Raw genomic sequence first — 20,049 nt, forward strand, 5'->3', positions numbered from 1 at the left:
GCTCTACTGCCGGTTGTGATCAGTGACAAAAGCACCCAAAAGGTGAAAGCAGGTACAACGAGTAAAGCAAGCAAGTTTGCAGACTTCTGAAGACGATCCACCATTAGTGCCCTGCATCGGAGTGAGAAACGTCGTCCACTCCTACCCACATTTAATTTTTTACTGAACCCAATCCCACCCGAATTTTTGAAATGCCACCCGATCCGAATATATTTTTTACTTATCCGAACCCACTCCGATCCACTCCGAAAGTTTATTAGCTAAATTCAGAAAGACTGATCTAAAACATCAGCCGACGCATTGTTATAGTAACTTTTCAAAAATAACAAATCATCAACCTTTTCCGGCTTCAGACTATTACGCCGATCATCAATCACAAATCCAGCCAGACTAAACGTGCGCTCACAAGCAGTACTAGTCGCCGGTACCGGCAGAACTTGCTTGGCCAACTTCGCCAGCCGCGGTAGCTCCCCTTCTTTGTCCTTCCAAAATTTAAGTAGCCATCCTTGATCCTCATCAGCTGATTTAGGCGGCACAGATGTCTTAAGGTAGGAACCAACTTCGTCGTTATCCTGATCAATGGCCAGATCGTCTTCGAAGTCTGCAAACTTGCTTGCTTTACTCGTTGTACCTGCTTTCACCTTTTGGGTGCTTTTGTCACTGATCACAACCGGCAGTAGAGCACGTACCCGGGCAAGCACGGCCTTTTTCTCAGATTCGGTCAACATTTTCAGCGTTCTCATCCGGGGATTAAGAAACGTAGCAATGTTATGAATGTCCAGTATCACGAATTTTTCTCGCAAATAACGCAGCATCATCTTACGCAAGGCAGATATAGCCGGAGCTTCATCACCTCCGCCGGCCGCCGAATAAATGCCTTCCAACATTTTGCGCCATGGAAGTACCAAATGTAACGTTGGAGTTTTGCTTGCAGACAACTCTTCAGTAGCTTGTTTTACCGGCCGCAAGAGCTCAACTAATTGCTCCAAAAATTCACGTGGCTCAGGTAACATCTCGTGTTCCTTTCGTTCGACCAACAGGACCTGTAATGAACATAATTATAATGGGTGCACACTGTACAGTACAAAATAAACAGTGCCATTTCGGAATCACTGTCTCTTTACAAGTTATTATTGTGTAATGTGTACTGTATAGTATAAGTATACAAGTACATATAATGAAAATAAATGCAATTATTTCATATAATTAAAAAGAGTTAAGAAACAAGTCGCTCAGAACTGAGGCTTTGTTTTTAGTTCTTAATTTATATGTACTTGTATACTTCTTATAATCATTATAGTTTATTTCCTTATACTAGTCTGTCATATGTACTGTACTAGAGCAACTATGCAGTATGCACACTTGTTTACTTACAGGTGCTGTATAAAAGTAGGGTAATAATTAAAGTACACACTACACACAGTACACAGGTCCAGTGTCATTTGTGGTTTTGTACCTGAATGTCATCGTATACAGACAGCAGTGAATCCAGCATGTCAATTACAGTGTTCCACCGCGTGTCCACCTCCTGTTTCACCTTTCGGGGCAACATGTGTTGTAGTGTTGTTGCCTTGATATGTCGAACAAGAGCCTTAGACATCTGTAACACCTCGTTGACCATCTGGTGCTCTTCCGGCATATTCTTAACAGCATTCTTGGACACACGATTGAGTAAGTGCCCAGCGCACAAAATTCTGGAGAGAGCTTGATAATTGGCCAGTTTCAGTGCAGCTATCATGTTCGCTCCAGCGTCAATGACAAATGTCACTTCGGTGCATTCACTCTCTTTAAGACCCAGCAGCAAAAGTTTTTCCACCAGAAACTTTCTCACATTGACAGCCGTTTTCTTAACCGAAGGATCGTAGCATGAAACAAATACGACACAGTCCATCAGCTTCCAGTCAAAAAGATAGTGAGCTGTCATGCCCATATAATGCACGCTGTTGCACGGATCCGTCCAGAAATCGAAAGCAACAGCGCCACCATCAGTACGCAGGATATCAGCAATTTTGGGAAATAAATCGGCCCTCAGTTTTTTGGCTGTGCTTTCGACATTTCGGCTCACAGTTGTCGGATGGGGAAGCAGCTCAACTGCTGAAACAGGTCCATATTGGTGGCCAATATTGATGGCTACTTGAACCAGACGCATAAATCCATTTCCCTTCACAGACTCAAACGATCGCATGTCCTGCAGTTTAGCGTTAAATTCGTTAGGAAATTGACTAGTGTAAAAAAAATAAAAGTAATAACGCCATGAATCACGTAATAAATTAAAAAATTAAAACGTTAACGATTGCTGAAGTGATATCAGATGTGCAGTTAGCAAAAATCTGCCGTGCCTCGTAAAGCATTACTGCAATAAAACAGTCAAGCAATTTTAAATGTTTAACTTACCTCTGCTACAAAGCGAACACAGCTCTCCGTGATCAGAGTTTTGGCAGTAATGGAAACAGCGGGAGGCTTTTCGCTTTGAGCGTAGGAAGTGATTTTAGGCTGGTTCTTCTGCACAATCGGCCTGCAAGACTCCTTGACATGTCGGGATAAATGAGACGTTCCATTTCCGGACGTGTGCTTGAGAATGTCTTTGCATCCAGTACAGCAGACATATGGAACGATGTCTCCAGATTCAGTTTCGTAAATCTCCATAAAGTTCTCCCATGCCTTTGAACGCTTTCTAGTCTGCCGTTTTGACAGGCTTCCATCGTTCAAACCACTTGATATATCTCCGCGCTTATAAACTTTTGCAGAAAAGAACGCGCAAACGCTTTTACCAGAATCGTTTGTAGATGTCTCTTCATCGCTAGAAATCTCAATCGGTTCTTCCGACATTGTAAACGATGTGGAGTGTAACAATCAAATAAATGTGGGAATTACTGCACTTTCATTATTAACAAAACTGGGAGATTTTTCGGTTTGCAAACTTCGCATTTACTATGCAACTTGCCACTAATAATAGGTAGCTCGTTACGCAGGGCGGGAGCCCGATAAGAAGGCTACGTGCTGTTCGGCCGCCCATGTTCGGCTACTTATTACATAATACATATTGCATTGTGGTACTGCCTAGTGCCTAGTCCTACTGCTAGTCGCTCGTGACTTCATGAAATTCAATAAAAAATGGTTATTAAATATTTATTTAATTTCGGGTAATTCGGATTCATCACCAAATCCGAATCCGGTCCATTCAAACACGTCTAAACTCCGAAACCACTCCTAATCCGAAATTTAAAAATGAAAACCCGTCCAATCCGCTCCGAAAAACGGAGTGGGTTCGGAATGGATCGGATTTCCCAATCCGTTGCAGGGCACTAATGCACACTTCTTACCATCGTACTTTCCTGTGACAACACAGAATATATGGGCTCATCAATCCTTGCCGCTTAACTGCAGCATCGGATTTCCGGATTCTTACCAGCTTGATTTTCGGTACATCGTACTAGTGGAAAATTTGTCAAAACACGAAGATTACCTGGATGAACGTTTCTAATGTGCTCCGAGCAGTTGTTTTTCTGGTTTGCTCGGAAATCGCATACGGGACAAGCGAACGGCCTTTGGTCTGCAAAACAAAAAAAGTCCATTTTCGTCTAGGTTTATCAAAAAAAAACTTTGAGAAATTCGTTGCGTAAATTCTTTAAACGTGCCACTTGTAAAACAAACACAACACATCGTTTGTCACACACAACGTCCAACACAACACCTACCAGGTTCATAGATATGAGTCTTCTTGTGGGTGTCCAGATTCCCCTGCTGGGAGAATTTCTTGCCACATTCCGAGCACTCGAACGGTTGTTCTCCTGTCAGTAAACAGGAAATCATCACGATCACATACACTTCACAGCTATACAATAATAGCGGTATCCGCAAAACAAAACAGAATTCGTCCATACAATGCTACTGCAGTGAATTTACCGTTGTGCTTTTTGCTGCGGTAGTGCGCCTCCAAATTGATTTTCTGATGCTGCCTAAATTCGCATCCATCGAATTTGCACTTGAATTCACCCTGACCTGCAAGTTAGAGACAAAATTACAGATAATGTATACCTTAGTCACAAATTACAGTACTTGTACAACTGTTCTAGGTTTTTGTTTTTGTTTACCTGATGCGTTTTTAATTATTGTATGAAACGATGGCCACTTCATTCCGTTTATTGGATGGCCTAATTTTAGGTGCGGTAATGCGGTTAGATTGCCCATTACCGCACCGACCGTATTCTAGGCACCTTCCGCTGTGGTATTATTGACGAGGAGTCAGATTTCGACCGCCTGCACTAGGCGTCGGCTCCATTGATGTCAAAGGAACCGACAGCTAGTACGGGCGGTCCTGGGGATTTCTCTGTCCCTTAATATCGTGTAAATACAGTACTGTTATTCTTAATAAATTATCTGGTGTGCCTCAATAAACCAGCCTGCCAAACGTATGTTACGTATTTAAGCAGTGTGGCGCGCCGTAAGAGTATAACCGCGCCGTAGCATGAAGTTTGGCGTAACACGCAAATTTCTGTATTTCGCTGTATTGAACGGGTAGAAATTACCGGACAAACTTGTACAACGTTTTATGTTTGCACGTAAACCGTCACACACCGTCCTTGCATACCTCCGTGTGTTTTCTCGTGCTCCAGTAGACCAGCCCGGGAAGCGTAGTCCTTCCGGCACCCTGAAAAAAAAAGTAAAGTAACACCCTCGTACTAATACTAAAGATGAGAGTAACTGCTGTCTTCCATTTTAACCATTTTTGTAACCACGTGCTGCGACTAGGCGAAAACGGATCTACAAGGCAATGTCAAACGTAGGCAGAACTTCCATGATGTGTGATACTGATTGACGTTCAAAAAAAGACTGCACTAAATATGTACACCGCATGCCGCCGAATGTTTACGCAGGCTTTTTTAATTGTAACTACCTTTGAGATTTTAGCTGTAAAATTTACAAAAATTTCCTGCAGACAATTTCAGCATAAGGAAACCTTGCTGTCGTTTTGATATTGACTGATTTATAATATTTCTCCACTAAAACGAAGCAACGAGCCGCTAAAATCGCCCGAAACTCTCACCTTCGATTGTGCAGGGGTATCTTTTTCGGCCTTTCTTCTGCATGAATCTTTTCAGACCTTTCACCTTACGGCTGTCCGCTTTTTTCCGTGCTGGCGCCATGAAGCAGATCCCCTTTGCTGACAAACTGAAAAATAACAGGGTAATGCACCATGACTGCACAGCCGATATATATATATCAACCTTTACTGAGTTCCGTTAGATGTTCTGCTGCAAAATACCCCTATTACAAATTATGGGAAAGGCACGCATAACCTGTTTTTTTTTAAAGTTTTGTAAGCAAAACTCGCACAACAGAAGCATGAATAAGGTAAAAGACCGCTTGTTCTCCTCTACTTCACAATGTCATATGAATCTTTTTTTTTGTATTTTAAAGAAGGAACTATAGAGAATACAGTAAACATATGCGGAAAGGACGATCACAATACCAATTATGCGGGATGCATGGCAAACAACAGTGCTATACACACCAACTGCATACGAACGAGCAAAATTCTAACATAATATCATATCATGATATGTAAACAGATATTCATGCAGGGTTCTTGATGGAGACTAGGCCGTAGCGTCTTTGGGTGGTTTGCGCTTGGTGGTTACGTGCACACCGTTAACGAGAGGCAAATGGACCGAGCACAGAGTAAAGCGAGTTAGTGTTAAAGCGAGAGGGACATGGCTAAGAGAGAGAGAGAGAGAGAGATACAGAGTCAGTCGAAAAGTTATGGGCAGAGAGATCCCAGTGAGTGGGGAACGCACAAGCTGATTTCGATAGGAGTAATATGTAGATTAGCTTTCGCAAACGAAGAAAAAGTTTTTCAAAAACTTATGAAAATGTCAACATTTATCAGGATTCACTATCGAACTATCACCATACCCCAAACATATCATTTCAGTTGAGTTTTGAAAAACAAACTGAATTTTCGAAAAAAAATACGAAATAATAATCAACAGAATTATTACCCAATATTACATTAAGAGACCCATTTTGATCCCTCAGTTTCTATATATCCGAAAGCGTTTCACTCGCAATATAAGCAAAACTGCGACCATTTCCTTAATTCACGACAATGTTTTGGTTTTTCGTATTTATGTACGCATCTTCCGAATATAGTAATTATTATGAAAGAAATTGGAATTTCAACAACCTCCACAATTATATTGATTCACAAATTAATACAAGTACAACGGACTATTATACTCCAGTTAAAAAGAAATTACAGGATACCACACTACATCAACAACTGATTGAATCAACAACTGATTGCACTCGTAATAATCAGCGCGAAACTGGAAGGAAGAGCAAAAAAAAAACATTTTTGCCTGATTTATTTAATTCGATGATTTACTGGTTCTAATTCTTACGACCTGGCCTGCATTAATTTTCATTGTACTAGGAAACCGCCGTGCTTCTTAAGCTTGGCTAATGAAGAAAAACAGGGAAAAGGGAACTATTTTAATTATTTTGCATTATAGAACGGGCTGCAGTCCGGGACCTTCCCTTGGAAGTTGGCTGCGTTGCACACACCAGGGCACATACTCGGGCACATCGAGCTCATTTACCCCACCCCTCGCACAGTAAAAATAATTATAATTAAAAATTTTCTGCAACGAAAGCTAGGGTGCAAGGACTAAAGGTTGTATGACATAAATAAACGCGCCCCCCGTTTCCGATTATCGAACGGCGGGGCGAGGGTGGGGGAAGGGGTGAAAGTATGGCACCCATCCGTCCCTTGTATTCGACTGCAGGGAAGCGTATTCAAAGATATTGTGCCCTGGCCCAATCCAGTTTCTGGCAGCCATCCCGGCGGGTATCAGCCTCCGCGTCGCCCCCGGCGGCCTTCGCCGCCTCTCCTCCCATACCAAAACACGCCAGACTTGTGACCTAGCGTTCTTTACCCACACGCCGTAAACGTTGAACAGCTCAAACTGTGAATTTATAATTGTTATTTTACTTTCTTTGCGCCTTTTAATGAGCGTTTTGTACGAAGGGAAGAAACCAAAGAAGGACAAAAAGTAAGAAAACAATGAAAATGCAAAGAGCTTCGCACAAAAAAAAAAGTGAACGATGTTTGCAATCTGGTACTCACGGTAATCGCGATAGGCTGTGGACACAAGATGGTCACTGACGTAAAAACTTTTTACTAAAAAGATGGATAACGGAAATGATAAGGAATAACGGCGTTTTGGAACTTAATTCTGGTACTTCACAGGCAGCGATATTCAAAATTAACCACGAAATCGAAGAACTCAGCAAATACAGCAGAACAAATGGCTGACTGCGTACCCAGAGCGAACTAAACTCGGCGTGGCGATGTAATGGCTGAGCTGCCGTGCTGCCCCCGCCCGATGGTGGCTGGATTCAGAACCAGCTGCTCTGCCCTAACGGTTTCTTGTTACAAAAAAGAAAGAAAGAATGTAATTGCTCAGAAGGTGTTCCCATAATTTGTATTGTGAGCTTCCAATATTTAGGTTGTTTCTTGCTGGACTACCAATGAATGTTTCACTGTTGTATTTGCTCATACTGAATGTGGCGCTTGAATAGTGGGTAAGTACAATAGATTGTGGAAGCAGGCATGCATAATTACTGTAAATGGCGAGGGCGTTGAAGGCACGGCTGTGTGCAGATACATGATAATTATTAAGTTTCTTCAAAGGAAAGAAAGAACGACGTACTGTGGTCCGAAGTCTGCATAAGGGGAAATTAAGTCAAGTAAGATGCATTTTTAATGACTTAGTATTTTAACATTATTTCAACACCAACGGAAGCAACCAATATTCTTCAATACAGAAGAAACTGCTTCTTAATACTAACAGATGCACGTAACGCTAAGGGTTGCTATTTTATTCGTCTGGACTAAGAACAAGTGTTGCTGCCGATATCTAAGGCCGTAATTGTTCTATCCAAAGCGGGCAAATCCTCTGCTGTTGCGAATATCCTGAATGCATCCCAGCCACTACGAATTGGCGGTGCGGCTATGCATCGCCACCGCGTTGTGGTAACCCTGCCCTTTTCATTGCTTGTGGTCATGGCTGATCTGCCCTTATTTTCTACATACAGTACCTTTAGGTCTTTAACTGATTTTTCAATTTTTGCACGATTCCATCTATGCTACAAACGTCAAATTCTTTTGTTGCTGCACTCACTACCGTTAATAACCTTTGAGAACCAGTAGCAAGAGGTATTTGTACTCGAACTCTGCCCAAAACAATATGCATATGCATATTTTTTTCTAAAAGCAACAATAATTGCATTCCGTAATATTACAGTAATCAATTTTACTGAGTAAAAGAACTTCCGTTACCGCCGTCGCTAAGTTAACCATCACACAGCATCAACAAACAGCAGAAACAGGCGGCCGAATCACAGAGAACATTCGATCTAAATTAGCCGAGGCTCGTGCCGTTCCCAGAATGGATGCCGCGTCTCCCCGTGTGAATTTCGATGCTGAATCTCCGGCGCAGATACTCCGTTGTAAGTATCTCGCCAGTTTCCTGCCATATCATTTTGCCCACTTCGCTGATCAGCCGGGAGGCTTCCGGTCCGTGTGGTCCCACTGTCTCCACGCCCACGGCACGAAAGAGGTAGTCCTGGGTGATGCTCTGGTATTCCGCGGTTTTTTCCGTTCGGCCTGTGCAGCTGCTGCGCAAGCTTGGGTGGATGTTGCTGCGATATGTGAAAGGGCCATCGCACACACACAAGTGCATGTAAACATTTTGCCACGTTCCCATGGTACTACAGTCACTACGTCAGGGCGTTTTGCCGTTGGCTCGCGATATTCCCAGAGACTGGAGTTCTGTCTCTATGGTGGCTGAGGCGAATGTTCGTTCAATCGTGGCGTTTAAACTACTATGTCTTGACTTCCGGCCCCGACTTTTCTTACAGCTCAAGCTTAGTTGCTCAGTTGATAGTTGGCACAGTCATCATACAACTAGATGCGCTTGCAATCACCAGCGAGATCAGCGTGGAAGTGCCCTTGGACAGCCGCTTCTACAATTTCATCATCGCCGGATCACGGTCCCAGCAGCACCCAATGCACGGCTTCTTCAAAATGTATGGTGACATCTGTTTTCCGCTGCGCGGGGCCGGTGATATGGTGGAAATTGCGGGTAATAGGGAGTTGGTGTATGACGGTGTGCAGGAGCTGAAGCGACTGGAGAAAGACTATGTAAGTCGAGTGGCGTGTAAGACCGTTGTTGCTAGTGTGTTAATAGTCGGTTCGTCATTATAATAACGAACGCTGCTGCAGTTGGACGGCGCGTACGTGGAGAACGAGTGCGGCACCAGCCGGCCCGCTTTGGCGAGTGCACAAATTGAGCAGCAGGCGCTGACGAAGGAACGGGCCATCCCGGCAATGGGTCTGCCGGCACCGGAACGGGTCACGGTGGTCACGCGCGCAGCGGCGTCCCGTCAAAACGCGACAGCGCAGCTGGAAGTGAAGATGATGGACGGCGGAAGCGTGGTTCGCCCGTCTTCGGTCAGGCACCAATTTCCCAACAGGCAGCGCCCTCCTCCGACGCGGCCGTGAGTGACGTCATCCAGGAGGATGCTCTGCCGCCATCGGGACCCGCCCACAATGAAGTCACCTTCGGCGCGCCCCAAACTGACACTGAGAAGGACGACGCGGCCCCTGACATCAAGGCGGGAATCGGCAATGTCACAGAGCGAGAATGTAAGTGTGGTAGTATGGTACAAGGCATTAACTTTCGCTGGCACCTAGTTCGTCGCGGGATGTGGTGACGGTGCGATAATTCTGTTAAAATTGCCAGTTAAATGTGAACTATCATGATGTTTTTGCCTGGCTATCTGCAACCGAGAAATCTTACTGGATGAGGTAATCGTGTGCACTGTACTGATACGTCTTACTTTGGCTACGTGACAGATCGTCGTGGGACATTTGGTTTTCCGGACAATTCGTCTAAGGACAACTCACCTTTGTGGCAAATAATCATATGACTGTTCTTTACCATAAACCAGTTGATACTTTTCGACTCTCCAAAAGTCGCTAGACCAAATTTTACACGGCAAACCAGTTGTCCCAAAACAAATTAGCCGCTGCGACGAAAAACGCGTGGCGTAATGTCCCACGATGAAGTGTCCCGCGACCATCTGGGCTGTCACGGTTTACTTATCTTTGCAATGCAGTAGTCAGATGACAGACAGAAAGTTATCGAAATTTTCGAGAACAGCATTATTTTGTAGTTACTCATTGTAAAGCCCTGGCAGTGAGCTGACGACGGGCCAGACGGCAGGCAACGCAGAGCACCAAGCCGAAGTGCCGGCTGCGACCACGCCCGCTGGGCCGCCGGCCAATCCACAACTGGATGCGCCGCCAAACCTCCACACTGGACATCACGCCGTTTTGAAGCCAGTCGCTGGCGAAGAAGCCCCTTCGGCTCCGGCGGCGGCAGTATCCGCTCGCCAGCCACCACCACCGGCGACGGGCATGAGCTTCGTGGCGGGCGTAGCGGATAGCCGCATCATGATGGACCTGCTGTGGAACATGCGAGCGGATAGCGGTAGGCAAGTGCCGGCTATTGGTTCCCCGACGTTTTGCCATCTAGCCGGGATGCTGGCCGGGTTGCGACAGCTCTCCAGTGTCAGTGGACAGTTGGCGACGGTGAGCGATGCAGGCGACAGAGTAGACTACTCTGTGCCCACGACAGCGGCCCATACCGCCGCCTACCTTGTTGACTCAAGCTTAAGTACAAATATCTAGATCTTCGCCAACAGCGGTGATGGCACAGTGGCTGTGCTACGTGGATCTCACTCGGTAGCCAGCGGTTCGATTCCGCTCCATCGCCATTTTGCGAATACCTCACGGAATCGCCCTCCCTTCGCTGAAACCACCACGTCCGGCCGTATTTATGGCCGTCCTCTCTCAGATGCAGGCCAGGGAACAGCAAAGACCGGTTCCCGTCCGCCAGGGAACGGGTCCACCGGCCAGTAGGCAGACGAGCAACTTCCTGGACGGACGTATGGGCACCTTGGTATCGTCCGTTCTTTTGTTCCATCTTTGGTTTTTTTTAAAGAGCGGTAAGCATGCTTTTTTTGCTTTCCTTAGACTCAATGAAATGAATTTATTCACCACTTTCTTCTGTTGTTCCTGACCGTAACCGTACGGGAAAAACGCTTGAGTTGTTGGTTTTTGTGGCTGTGAGGAATTTCTTTGTTTACCACTTTTATAGACGGGATAACTCAGCTACACAGGTGGTCGTTCGTTGAAAAAGGGGAATCGGTTTTTTGCTCGTAGGTAGATGATGTATTTTGGGTAGTTTTTTTATTTTTAATCATGATGAAATTGGTCTGCGGTATTTTGTTTTCGTGTTTTTTTTTATTTTTTATCCTGTACTTTTGCGGGATACATTTGACATTATTTGTAGTTTTGTTAACACGCGCACCTATATTTAGTTCATTTCCGTACTGACGCCAGCTGCTCAACTTTTATTGATTTATTGCACTTACAAATTCTTTTTTTTTATTTTTTTTTTCCTTTTTTCGCTCAGTTTTTCTTACGAAGTATCTGCGCTGCATTTATCAGGAGTGTGACGTATTTCGCGTCTTGATCATTTTTTGTTTATTTTTACACGCGCACTACTAAAATTTCAGTACCTACATGTAGTTGCATGCTCTTACAACTTTCCCCGGCATATGCATCCAGACGCTGTTTCTCGTGGTGCTGAATAAGCAACAGAATTATTAACCAACAGCGTCGATGAAACAGAGTTTCGCAGTCTTTTACCGCCCAGGATTCAGCGGTATTAGGTACTCCTTAGTCGGCTTGTATTTCGTCGTACGCTGAGGAAGGTGAACTTTGAGCTGGTCAGTATATTTTAACATTAAACAGGAAAGGAGAAAGTAGCCTTACAATCTTCGAAGTGGGTTTTCCATATTAGTCAGGCAGACTCGGACTATGCAGAGTACACGGCGCTGATGTTCACTGTCCAGTGACGCTATGCGCACGGGTAGCATTCCCTACGGTCACCGCAGTCCGATGTCGATTGGACTGGATGTCCTGTATTACTGTCCCGTAAATTATAAATTCAAATCAGTACGTGTGAATCGATGCCGCACATCGAGTTTCTTCGAAAAACTGAATCGGCCAAGGGGAATCGTAAATCAGTAATTCTTTTTTTATTTTTACTTCACTTACATGACTGTGTATGAACGAAAAAAGAAAAAGCAACTTTTCCATTTTCAGCTTCAGATAAATCTGTTTCCTGCTGCCTGCGCTTACGGCAAGGTGATCAGAGAAGGTAGTCACTGAAGCCAAAATCGAACTGAACCAATTAAAGCTCGCTACTGCCGTCTGAAAATCAGCACTCTTCGGTAAATCGGTCATTGTGCCAAGACCGGCGTTTCTTTTCACCTGCTAGCCGGCTGTATCCCGGCAGCAGTCCTCCAGCGGGCCGTAAATCTTGGTTATCCGAGGGCACTGTGCGACCGACGAGCAGAGGGGTGTTTCCCTCAAACCCAGATACGGTCTGGGCCATCTGCTTGCTCGGTGAATGCTGCGCAGAAAGCTGTCGTCGATGCTCGTCAGGTTGGGGTTGTTCGTCAAGTCCACAACCTCCACGATGTGCGAGACGAAGAAACCGCTGAGAAAAATCCTCTGGATATTGTTGTTTGTCAGGTCAATCGTCTGCAGAAAACATCCCAGCCCATTAACGCAATAACTAAAATTAAATTTATTTAATAAGCAAGTAATTTATTTTAATAAGCAAGTAGATTTACTGTAATGCAAGGAATAACGCAATTTTTTTTTCTCTTGTTGTTACTTGATGCATTAATTTGTAATGCCAAAGCGCCACACATTCCGTACCTCGACACTTCTCGTCAGCGGTTTGAATACATTCCAATCAAGCATCGTGATATTGTTATAGGTGATGCTGAGCCGAATCAGTTGCGGTAAATCTGACCGACCGTCCACGACGCTAAATGCATCAGCGTCAATGGCTGACATGCGGTTGGCCGCTAGGGCCAGTCCCCGCAGCGCCGTCATCCCGGCAAAAGTGCCCCGCGTGATCCTGGGCAAAAAGATGCGAGACAGCGTTAAAAATTTCAACGTCGACCGCACATTGAGTAGAAAGCGGGCGACGGGAAACGGCCGGTCATTGGGCGCCGCCCAGATATTGTACAATCGCACTTTGGTCACGTTGTGACGGTGGGGAAGGGGCGCGAACGTGTCCAGCAGACAGCTGGGTGTGCACAGCCCCGTCCACGAGTGCCGGTCGCCCAGCTCGATGACGGTGGCGTTGAGCGGGATGGCGCTGAGATTGACTGCCGGTACATCGCATCCGCAGTACTGCCACTGGGAATTGCAGCCAGAGAAGACGTAGTGCTCGCAGGGCCTCACGTTCGTCGGAAGACTTAAGGACACCGCGAAGAACAGAAGGCAGCGCGAATAGCTGAAGACCCGCAATCGGTACATCGTTTTTCGATTGGATTAACTGATAACTGACACTCGTTGAATGCAGTTTTGCGTGCGCTCGCACTGGTTGTTCATGCGCTTGAGGCGCTCACTTGTTTTATTTATGCACTTTATGCCGGAGGTGCTTGCAGATCTCCACAGACGAAGAAGTTTCTAGTAACGACGAGCTGCAGACGTGCAAAACAGCAAAATGATGTACTTACACTAAAAGTAATTTATAAGGTAGTAAATAAATAAGCTTTCCGGAAAATAGCTTCCGCAAACGCCAGTACGCGATGAGACGGCAAATTCCATGCCGGGAGAAACGAGAAAGAGCATGCACTGTTTCAGAATCCGAAGGGAATCGGTACAAACAGCAGGCAGTATAAGTGCCTGAAAAGCGTTAGAGGATGCAACGTCTTTTGATTGGCATAATGCATTACCAAGAGACAGCGCTTCCTTCGTGCGCCGTCACATTAATACTGTAATTATTCTGTTGAAGGAAAACTGACCTTTGATTGGTATCACACGTAAGTATAAACTGTTCTGCTTATACAGTCTGTACGGCTATCAATTAAGACGGTCAGTGAATTTTTCTTTTTTTGGCCGGAGGCGTTCACAGACTTTGATGAAGTGATAATTCTTCACGAGTGATCCCGTGTGTGATAGTAAAGCTGGGAGCCCGAATGTAAAACCAGCTGTGTAAGGAGACGCTATGTGTCATGTAAGCAAAACAATTTTTAAGAACCGGTTCCTGGTTAACGTTACCGACCCCAGCCAGGCTGTATTTCCGTCTGTTTATGACTAGTCGTACTACGTACTGTACGTAGTACGTACGTACAGTACGTACAGTACGTACGGATGAAATTTTCTTGTTGTAATTTTTGTGTTTCTTTCTTTATTTTGCCGTAAGTTTGTTTTGACCAGTAAAGTTGCCATTTAGACGTCCACTCTAATGTACGTTTAATGTAATAAAAGTTTGCTAGGTGGTTAAACTTAAAAGATGGATAAGGTTTATTAATTTCGTAGAATGGAAGCTATGTAAGATACATACAATAACAAGCCGGCGCTTTCTAAGCCGAGTTAAGGTGGCTAAAATGACACGATGAAGTACTACATAGATTATGGTCAGTCTGTTTGTCTGATTTTCCTTCAGTTGCAACCAACTTTTTTGGTGGTTTACTCTGCAGTACTGTATATCTAACTGTCGTAATTAGCGGTTTATTATTAATTTGCTGGATGTTTCCGGGCTTGTTTGTTTTCGATACGTGAAGTTACGCGAGCGCTACAACGTGCGCATTATCTGTATTATCCGCAATTTCCCACAGGTAGGAGAAGACGTGATTGTCGTTCTCGTCGTCCAGGAAGTGAATGTCAAGACAGACACCCAACGGATGCGGTACGAATTGGTGAGAATTTAGCCGGCGTGCGAATTATCTTTCTGGCTGCCAATTGGGTTGGGAACTAGTCAGCTGACTCGTGATTATCACAATCGTGATACCGTTAAAGCAACTGCTGATGTAAAAAACCGGTTTAAGGAAAAGCTCTTTTTTCGCCTGGTACGAGTTGTGTGCTTTGTCGTTAATATTATCGACCTGAGTCGATAGATCTGCTTTACTTAGTTGCACATAGAAAGAAGTACAACGCAGCTCCGGCCAGGCACAGGAGGTCTCATTTTGGGCCCGCACTACGCAGAGAATATCTTCCCTGTTATCTTGGTAATCTTGCGGTTTGGCAAAACGTTTATCGAGCGCGTGCGTATCCGCCTATGACTTCGTATCATTCCAAAACTTTGACCCACCATTCTTCGCTACGTGTTCCTGTTATTCCCGGCGCCGACGCGTATTCCAGCGGTATTCGTTCATGGTGTGTCTGTATTTCTCCTCGTAGTGTTTTAGTTTTTCTTAGATTTTCTTAACTCAGAATTTCGATGGAATACCGGGAGACACGAATACTAAGATTTATGAATACGTATCGACAAATACCGGGTCGCATTTTTGGTACGATACGAAATTGTCCATATATCACATTTTCTTGGATAAGCAAAACAACGAGAAACCTAAGAAGTAGCTTTAATTTCAATCCAAGAACGCATTTGGAAGTAAAGCGTCGGTTAAGGAAAAGACTGCGGGAGACTGTCGGCTAACAATTCGTCAGAAAAGCGAAAAGTCGGAAAGCGAGGTAGATGCAGCGAATTTAGCTCGTGACAAACCAGAAAAACGCATACAACTGGACAGATAACAAAGAAACTGTTCCCACATAACAAAAGTTGCCAGTATTGTACAGTTTCTACATTATACAAATAAGCTCATCGAAGCCACCGTCATCACAAAGCGGTAATTTGTACGGTCACGACTCACGACTTAAGGAAAAGAGTGAAAAAATAACTTAATCCATTCCATTTATAATTACTGTTCGCATCAGACCTGTGCAGTTGGTTTGAACTTAACGCCAACTATTTTCAAGTTATCGTGGTTCGCATCGATGCCAGTCATACAGCTTCTAAAGGCCAACCCGAAGTTCCGGTACACCCGTCACTATCGCTCGTCCTGATCCTGCTGACCGGCGTCCAGTCAGTTCCCCTGCGCACCGGAACAAGGCGCTGGCGATTCCTGGCTCGCCTCGTTCACCGTGGCCTGTGGTCCCTCGCCACTGGGCATCCGTCGCATCCCGGCCATCACACCGATCACATAACAGAACAGCGGGGAACCCGCCGGCGGCACTTGGCCGCTGCTGCCCGCCGCCATGTTCCGCATCACCTCCCTGACAGCGCGGCTGTCCTCCAAACCAGCGGCGAAGCCCATGCCCAGCGCCAGCGGTGGTTGCGGGCCGGCCAGTGCTTCGGGTACCGGCGCCTGCGGTGGCTGCTGAGAAAGAGGGATGCCAGATGAGGCCGCCGCTGCGAGCGGAGCGACTGCCGGCTTTCCGTTATCCAAACCAGTCGGTGGCACTGTGGGGGCGGGAAGGTGCGGTGCGGGTGCAGCCGGCATTTCCGCTTGGCGCTCAGCGTTCTTCACCGTCTGATCACCGGCCTTTTCATGTTGCACATTTCGCTTGCGGCCAGTGATCTTCTCCTTTCCGACTTTAGCCGCACGGACGACGGTCTCATTCTGGCCGAATCCCGAAGGAGACTGTATGGGCGGCGGGCTGCCAGCGTCCAGGATGACCACGCTGCTGCTGCGCTCCCGGGCGCCGGTGCGGTAAGGCGGCGTTCGTGGTACGTTCACCCGACCTTCGACCTCGTTGGCCTGTCAGCAACAATTACGCTGTAGCCGCGCGTTCAAAAAATGTGTAATAACGTCGTGCTTACCCTCTCATCCTGTGTCTTCGTGATCGAAACCGGCGACGCGGGATGATTTGCCGTGACACAACTGAGAGTAGTGGCGCCGTCGATTGCCTGCTCTGGGGAACTAGTACTGCCACCGCCATCTGTCTCCTGACCGCTTAAATCGATCAGCATCGTGTCACGCTGCGGCGCGACGACCCGCTTTATCGCCGTCTGCTTCCTTGCCATCAGCGGCGCCATGCCGTTCTTCTTGGCCAGCGGAAGCTCCGCTTCTGCCTGCACCGCGCTGCTACTACTACCCGCATCCGACGCCTGGCGGCGGTGCTGACGACGCTTTCCTGGCCCGCCGGGAGGCGGTGAACTATCGTCCTTGGAATCATCCTGGGCGTATTCGCCAGGAAAATTCTCCTCCAACCACACCGTAGTGGCCGCTATGTAAAAGGCGTTAACGTCCGCTTTGATTCTCTTGTACTTCTTGGCCACCTGGTGGCCTTCTTCGCCCACTCCATCCAGGTATCGCCAGCCGCGGTACATGCACTCATCATCCGCGTCGCTACTGTCGTACTCGTCGTGCGTCCAGGCGCGGAAGTACGGCAGCTGCACGACACCGGTGTTCCGGCGTCCATCATGTTCCCACGGCGCGGAGCCCCCGCGTTGGATCGTCTTCCCGTCCTCCTCATACACGCGGTACCGGGGGCACTTGTTGGGCCAGCGACACAACAGATAATCCTTAAAGTAGCGCGGATTCTGCCGCCATTTCTTGCAGGGTTCCTGGCCCCGGCCGGTGGTGCAGCCCAGCATGTGCGCCTCACAGTATTCCTTGGTCCAGAACTGCCGGTCCATGTCGTCGCAATACGGGCAGTAGTAGAACAGGGCCCCTTTGTCGACTGTCCGCTGGGCCATCGCCTCCTTTGTCCATTTTTCCTGCAAAAACCTCAGATGATCCACCAGTCGCATATTCTCTGTTAAATTTTTCAGTTGGTTAGCCTGTGGGTTCTTCTCAGTGACGGAGCGACTAGTACGTTACGAATTTTCAATTATTACCGTAATAATCTATCCTACCGGCCTTACTCAACGGCGAAGTATGAGCCCACAATCATAATAATTATGCATAAGCTACGATCTACGCGAAGCGAGAATCTGACACTCACTGCATCCCGATGACAAAAATTAGTAATACAACTCCGACGACTGCCAACCTCCGAATGAAAAAACACAAGGTCCAAAAGTACTGCCACTAACGGACTTATAAAGGCGCATGGCGCATCCCGTTAGAAACTTAAAACTCAACCAAAATATGTACCATGGGAAATTAATACTCTTTAAGAAAATAATTTTGAGACGAGCTATTACTTGCACTAACACGAAAACCTAAACCAAAATATCAGCAGGAATAATCATACAGTGTTATTTGGTTTAAAAATTAATACACTATTAATTTATATCTTTTAATTTTGCATGCTGTTTCATGTGCCGTTTCTTATGTTTGGGAGCCGAACTAAACAAAAAATATACTAGGTGTTTGAACTCTACTGTTCTGCACACAGCTTCAATATGGGAGCCATCCTTGATGCAAACAAGATGCGATTTCGTATGTGCAGCCTTCGAAATTTACGGACCTTATGGAGACGGTACTAAAAAGCTATTGGAAACGGTGTAGCGCCTTCAACTGGCCAAAAGCGGGCGAAAGGGTTTTTTAAACAGCGAATATGAATGCAACTACAAGGGGAAACGCGATTTGTGCAATGGGTACGATCCCCAATGAGGATAGCATAGAGGAAGTGTTTCTTTTGTAAATGCTGTTTTGCTCTGGTGCATAGTTTGTACTCGTACCATTATACTTATTAAAGGTTAAATCGTCCTTGATGCTGTCTATGAATTAACTTCGAAAAATGTCTAAATATCGCTCGCTTGCTTGCTCTTAGGGCTGCTGAGACCTATACTAGTGCAGAATGCTTACCATTCCTTTGGGCTTCTTCTGAACACCGCCGCTCTGGATGCACTGACGAGGCCGAGACGTACGCGCTGCCCGCTTTCGCGCCTTCTTCGCCGTCCGACTGTTTCTTGCCGGTCGCCGGATCACCACAGCCGGCAGAAGAACGCCAACTTCCCGACCACTCTGTAACAAGAAAAACAGTTTGTAGTTCAAGAACCATTAACCAGCTTCAGTCTTACCCGCAGTCTTGAACACTCAAAGTGATCAAAATGCGGGAAGATGGAAGCCGTCAAGGTTCTTTCAAAACTTAACTGCTTCTATACGTTCGCGAATTCTGCCTGTAATAAATAATTAGAGAATAAATTCAACAAGCATTCACTCACGTCTTTCTGTCTACCATTTCCCACTGCAAAATGCAACGCTTCCTCGTGCTCACGAGCGAGATGGTGCGTGCTTTCAGTTTCGATGGGAGCGTGAGTAAGAGCAGGTCCTGAGGAACGGACGCTACGGCCAACTCCAACGGACGCGGCCATCCGTCCGTGTCTTGGCATGGCTGCACCACGGACGCTAGTGCCGCTGGTCGCACTACAACGCCAAACGCATATGCGCAAGTCACAAGCGACACTCCGCACCGAGTGTTATCACAGAATGAGAAAAACACCTTTAAGAACCCTGACTGTCTCGTTTCACCTGTTAGTCTGTCGAAACAGGGTGCCTGGCTCCTGGCTCGATGACGGCTGATTGTCAACTTCACGCTGCTGCTGCGGCAAGGTCTCTGCAGCGGTTCGACGGGGATGACGTGCACAATCGGGCGGGACATCATCAGGGTTCGCTGTTGATCGTGTAGACCGGGTACGGACTGGATCACGTCCCATCTTGGCGCACAAGTTCTCCATAATCTCTCTGATAAGAACGCAGAATGGTTGAGCGCTGATCACACCACGGTATTTTGGGATTGTGGAAGATAGAAAACCGAGAATTATTAGACCATGAAATTATATAGTCTAGAATCCCTACGAGTAGTCTTTTTTGGAATATTACCAAGACCAAGAAAGTACTGTAGATCCAGCTCAGGACCAGCTGCAAGTTTACAACGGCGAATGGTGTGTGCGGAGCCAGCGGAGGAGTGGCTTCCGCGGTCATCCGCTCTCGGATGGCAGCTGTCTTGTTTTACTGTGTTGCTAGTGTGCTTTTTCAGTTTGTCTGACTTTTGATGGCTGGCAGTATTCTCAGCTCGTAACGAAATCCGCATGCGGCGGTAAGTGAAGTGGGTAAATGGATTGAATCAAAACGGCGAAATGTATCACCACACACAACTACAAGCACTTGCATCTGTGAGCATTCCTGTAATTTTATTGTGATATTCAACGTGCAAGG

The 20,049-nt window shown here is 46.2% G+C and overlaps 3 protein-coding genes across 3 annotated transcripts; all 3 read right to left on the reverse strand.

The window, feature by feature from the left end:
• Positions 1–230: 230 nt before the first annotated feature.
• On the reverse strand, positions 231–1,924 carry LOC129601464 (E3 SUMO-protein ligase ZBED1-like; the record flags this gene model as incomplete). The annotated part of the gene is made up of 3 exons (XM_055500281.1): positions 1,457–1,924; positions 339–1,043; positions 231–260 (listed from the first exon to the last, which is right to left on the reverse strand). Coding segments are annotated over exons 1-3 (1,203 nt in total), but the record flags the coding sequence as incomplete, so codon positions are not given.
• Positions 1,925–3,360: 1,436 nt separating this feature from the next.
• LOC129601470 (gastrula zinc finger protein XlCGF16.1-like) lies at positions 3,361–7,288 on the reverse strand. Its single transcript, XM_055500289.1, has 6 exons — positions 7,130–7,288; positions 5,048–5,172; positions 4,592–4,651; positions 3,907–4,002; positions 3,699–3,791; positions 3,361–3,553 (listed from the first exon to the last, which is right to left on the reverse strand). The coding sequence occupies exons 2-6, from the start codon at positions 5,145–5,147 to the stop codon at positions 3,378–3,380; spliced, it is 525 nt and encodes a 174-aa protein (XP_055356264.1). The 5' UTR covers positions 5,148–5,172; positions 7,130–7,288; the 3' UTR covers positions 3,361–3,377.
• Positions 7,289–12,159: 4,871 nt separating this feature from the next.
• On the reverse strand, positions 12,160–13,486 carry LOC129601467 (uncharacterized). Its single transcript, XM_055500286.1, has 2 exons — positions 12,863–13,486; positions 12,160–12,682 (listed from the first exon to the last, which is right to left on the reverse strand). Exons 1-2 carry the CDS (start codon positions 13,469–13,471, stop codon positions 12,413–12,415), a joined length of 879 nt encoding a protein of 292 aa, XP_055356261.1. The 5' UTR covers positions 13,472–13,486; the 3' UTR covers positions 12,160–12,412.
• Between the last annotated feature and the right edge of the window lie 6,563 nt (positions 13,487–20,049).

This window comes from Paramacrobiotus metropolitanus, unplaced genomic scaffold (assembly GCF_019649055.1).
Source record: "Paramacrobiotus metropolitanus isolate TYO unplaced genomic scaffold, Prichtersi_v1.0 Parri_scaffold0000238, whole genome shotgun sequence".
NCBI classification, from domain to species: domain Eukaryota; kingdom Metazoa; phylum Tardigrada; class Eutardigrada; order Parachela; family Macrobiotidae; genus Paramacrobiotus; species Paramacrobiotus metropolitanus.

What these genes read in the sequence shown, in the direction of transcription:
- LOC129601467 (XM_055500286.1), bottom strand. Translation starts at nt 13,471, where the DNA reads ATGTACCGATTGCGGGTCTTCAGCTATTCGCGCTGCCTTCTGTTCTTC. An exon ending in CGCTGACGAGAAGTGTCGAG is followed by an intron (nt 12,683 to 12,862) that starts GTACGGAATGTG and finishes TGTTTTCTGCAG; the next exon opens with ACGATTGACCTGACAAACAA.
- LOC129601470 (XM_055500289.1), bottom strand. Translation starts at nt 5,147, where the DNA reads ATGGCGCCAGCACGGAAAAAAGCGGACAGCCGTAAGGTGAAAGGTCTG. An exon ending in GCACGAGAAAACACACGGAG is followed by an intron (nt 4,003 to 4,591) that starts GTATGCAAGGAC and finishes TCTAACTTGCAG; the next exon opens with GTCAGGGTGAATTCAAGTGC. An exon ending in GACTCATATCTATGAACCTG is followed by an intron (nt 3,554 to 3,698) that starts GTAGGTGTTGTG and finishes TTTGTTTTGCAG; the next exon opens with ACCAAAGGCCGTTCGCTTGT.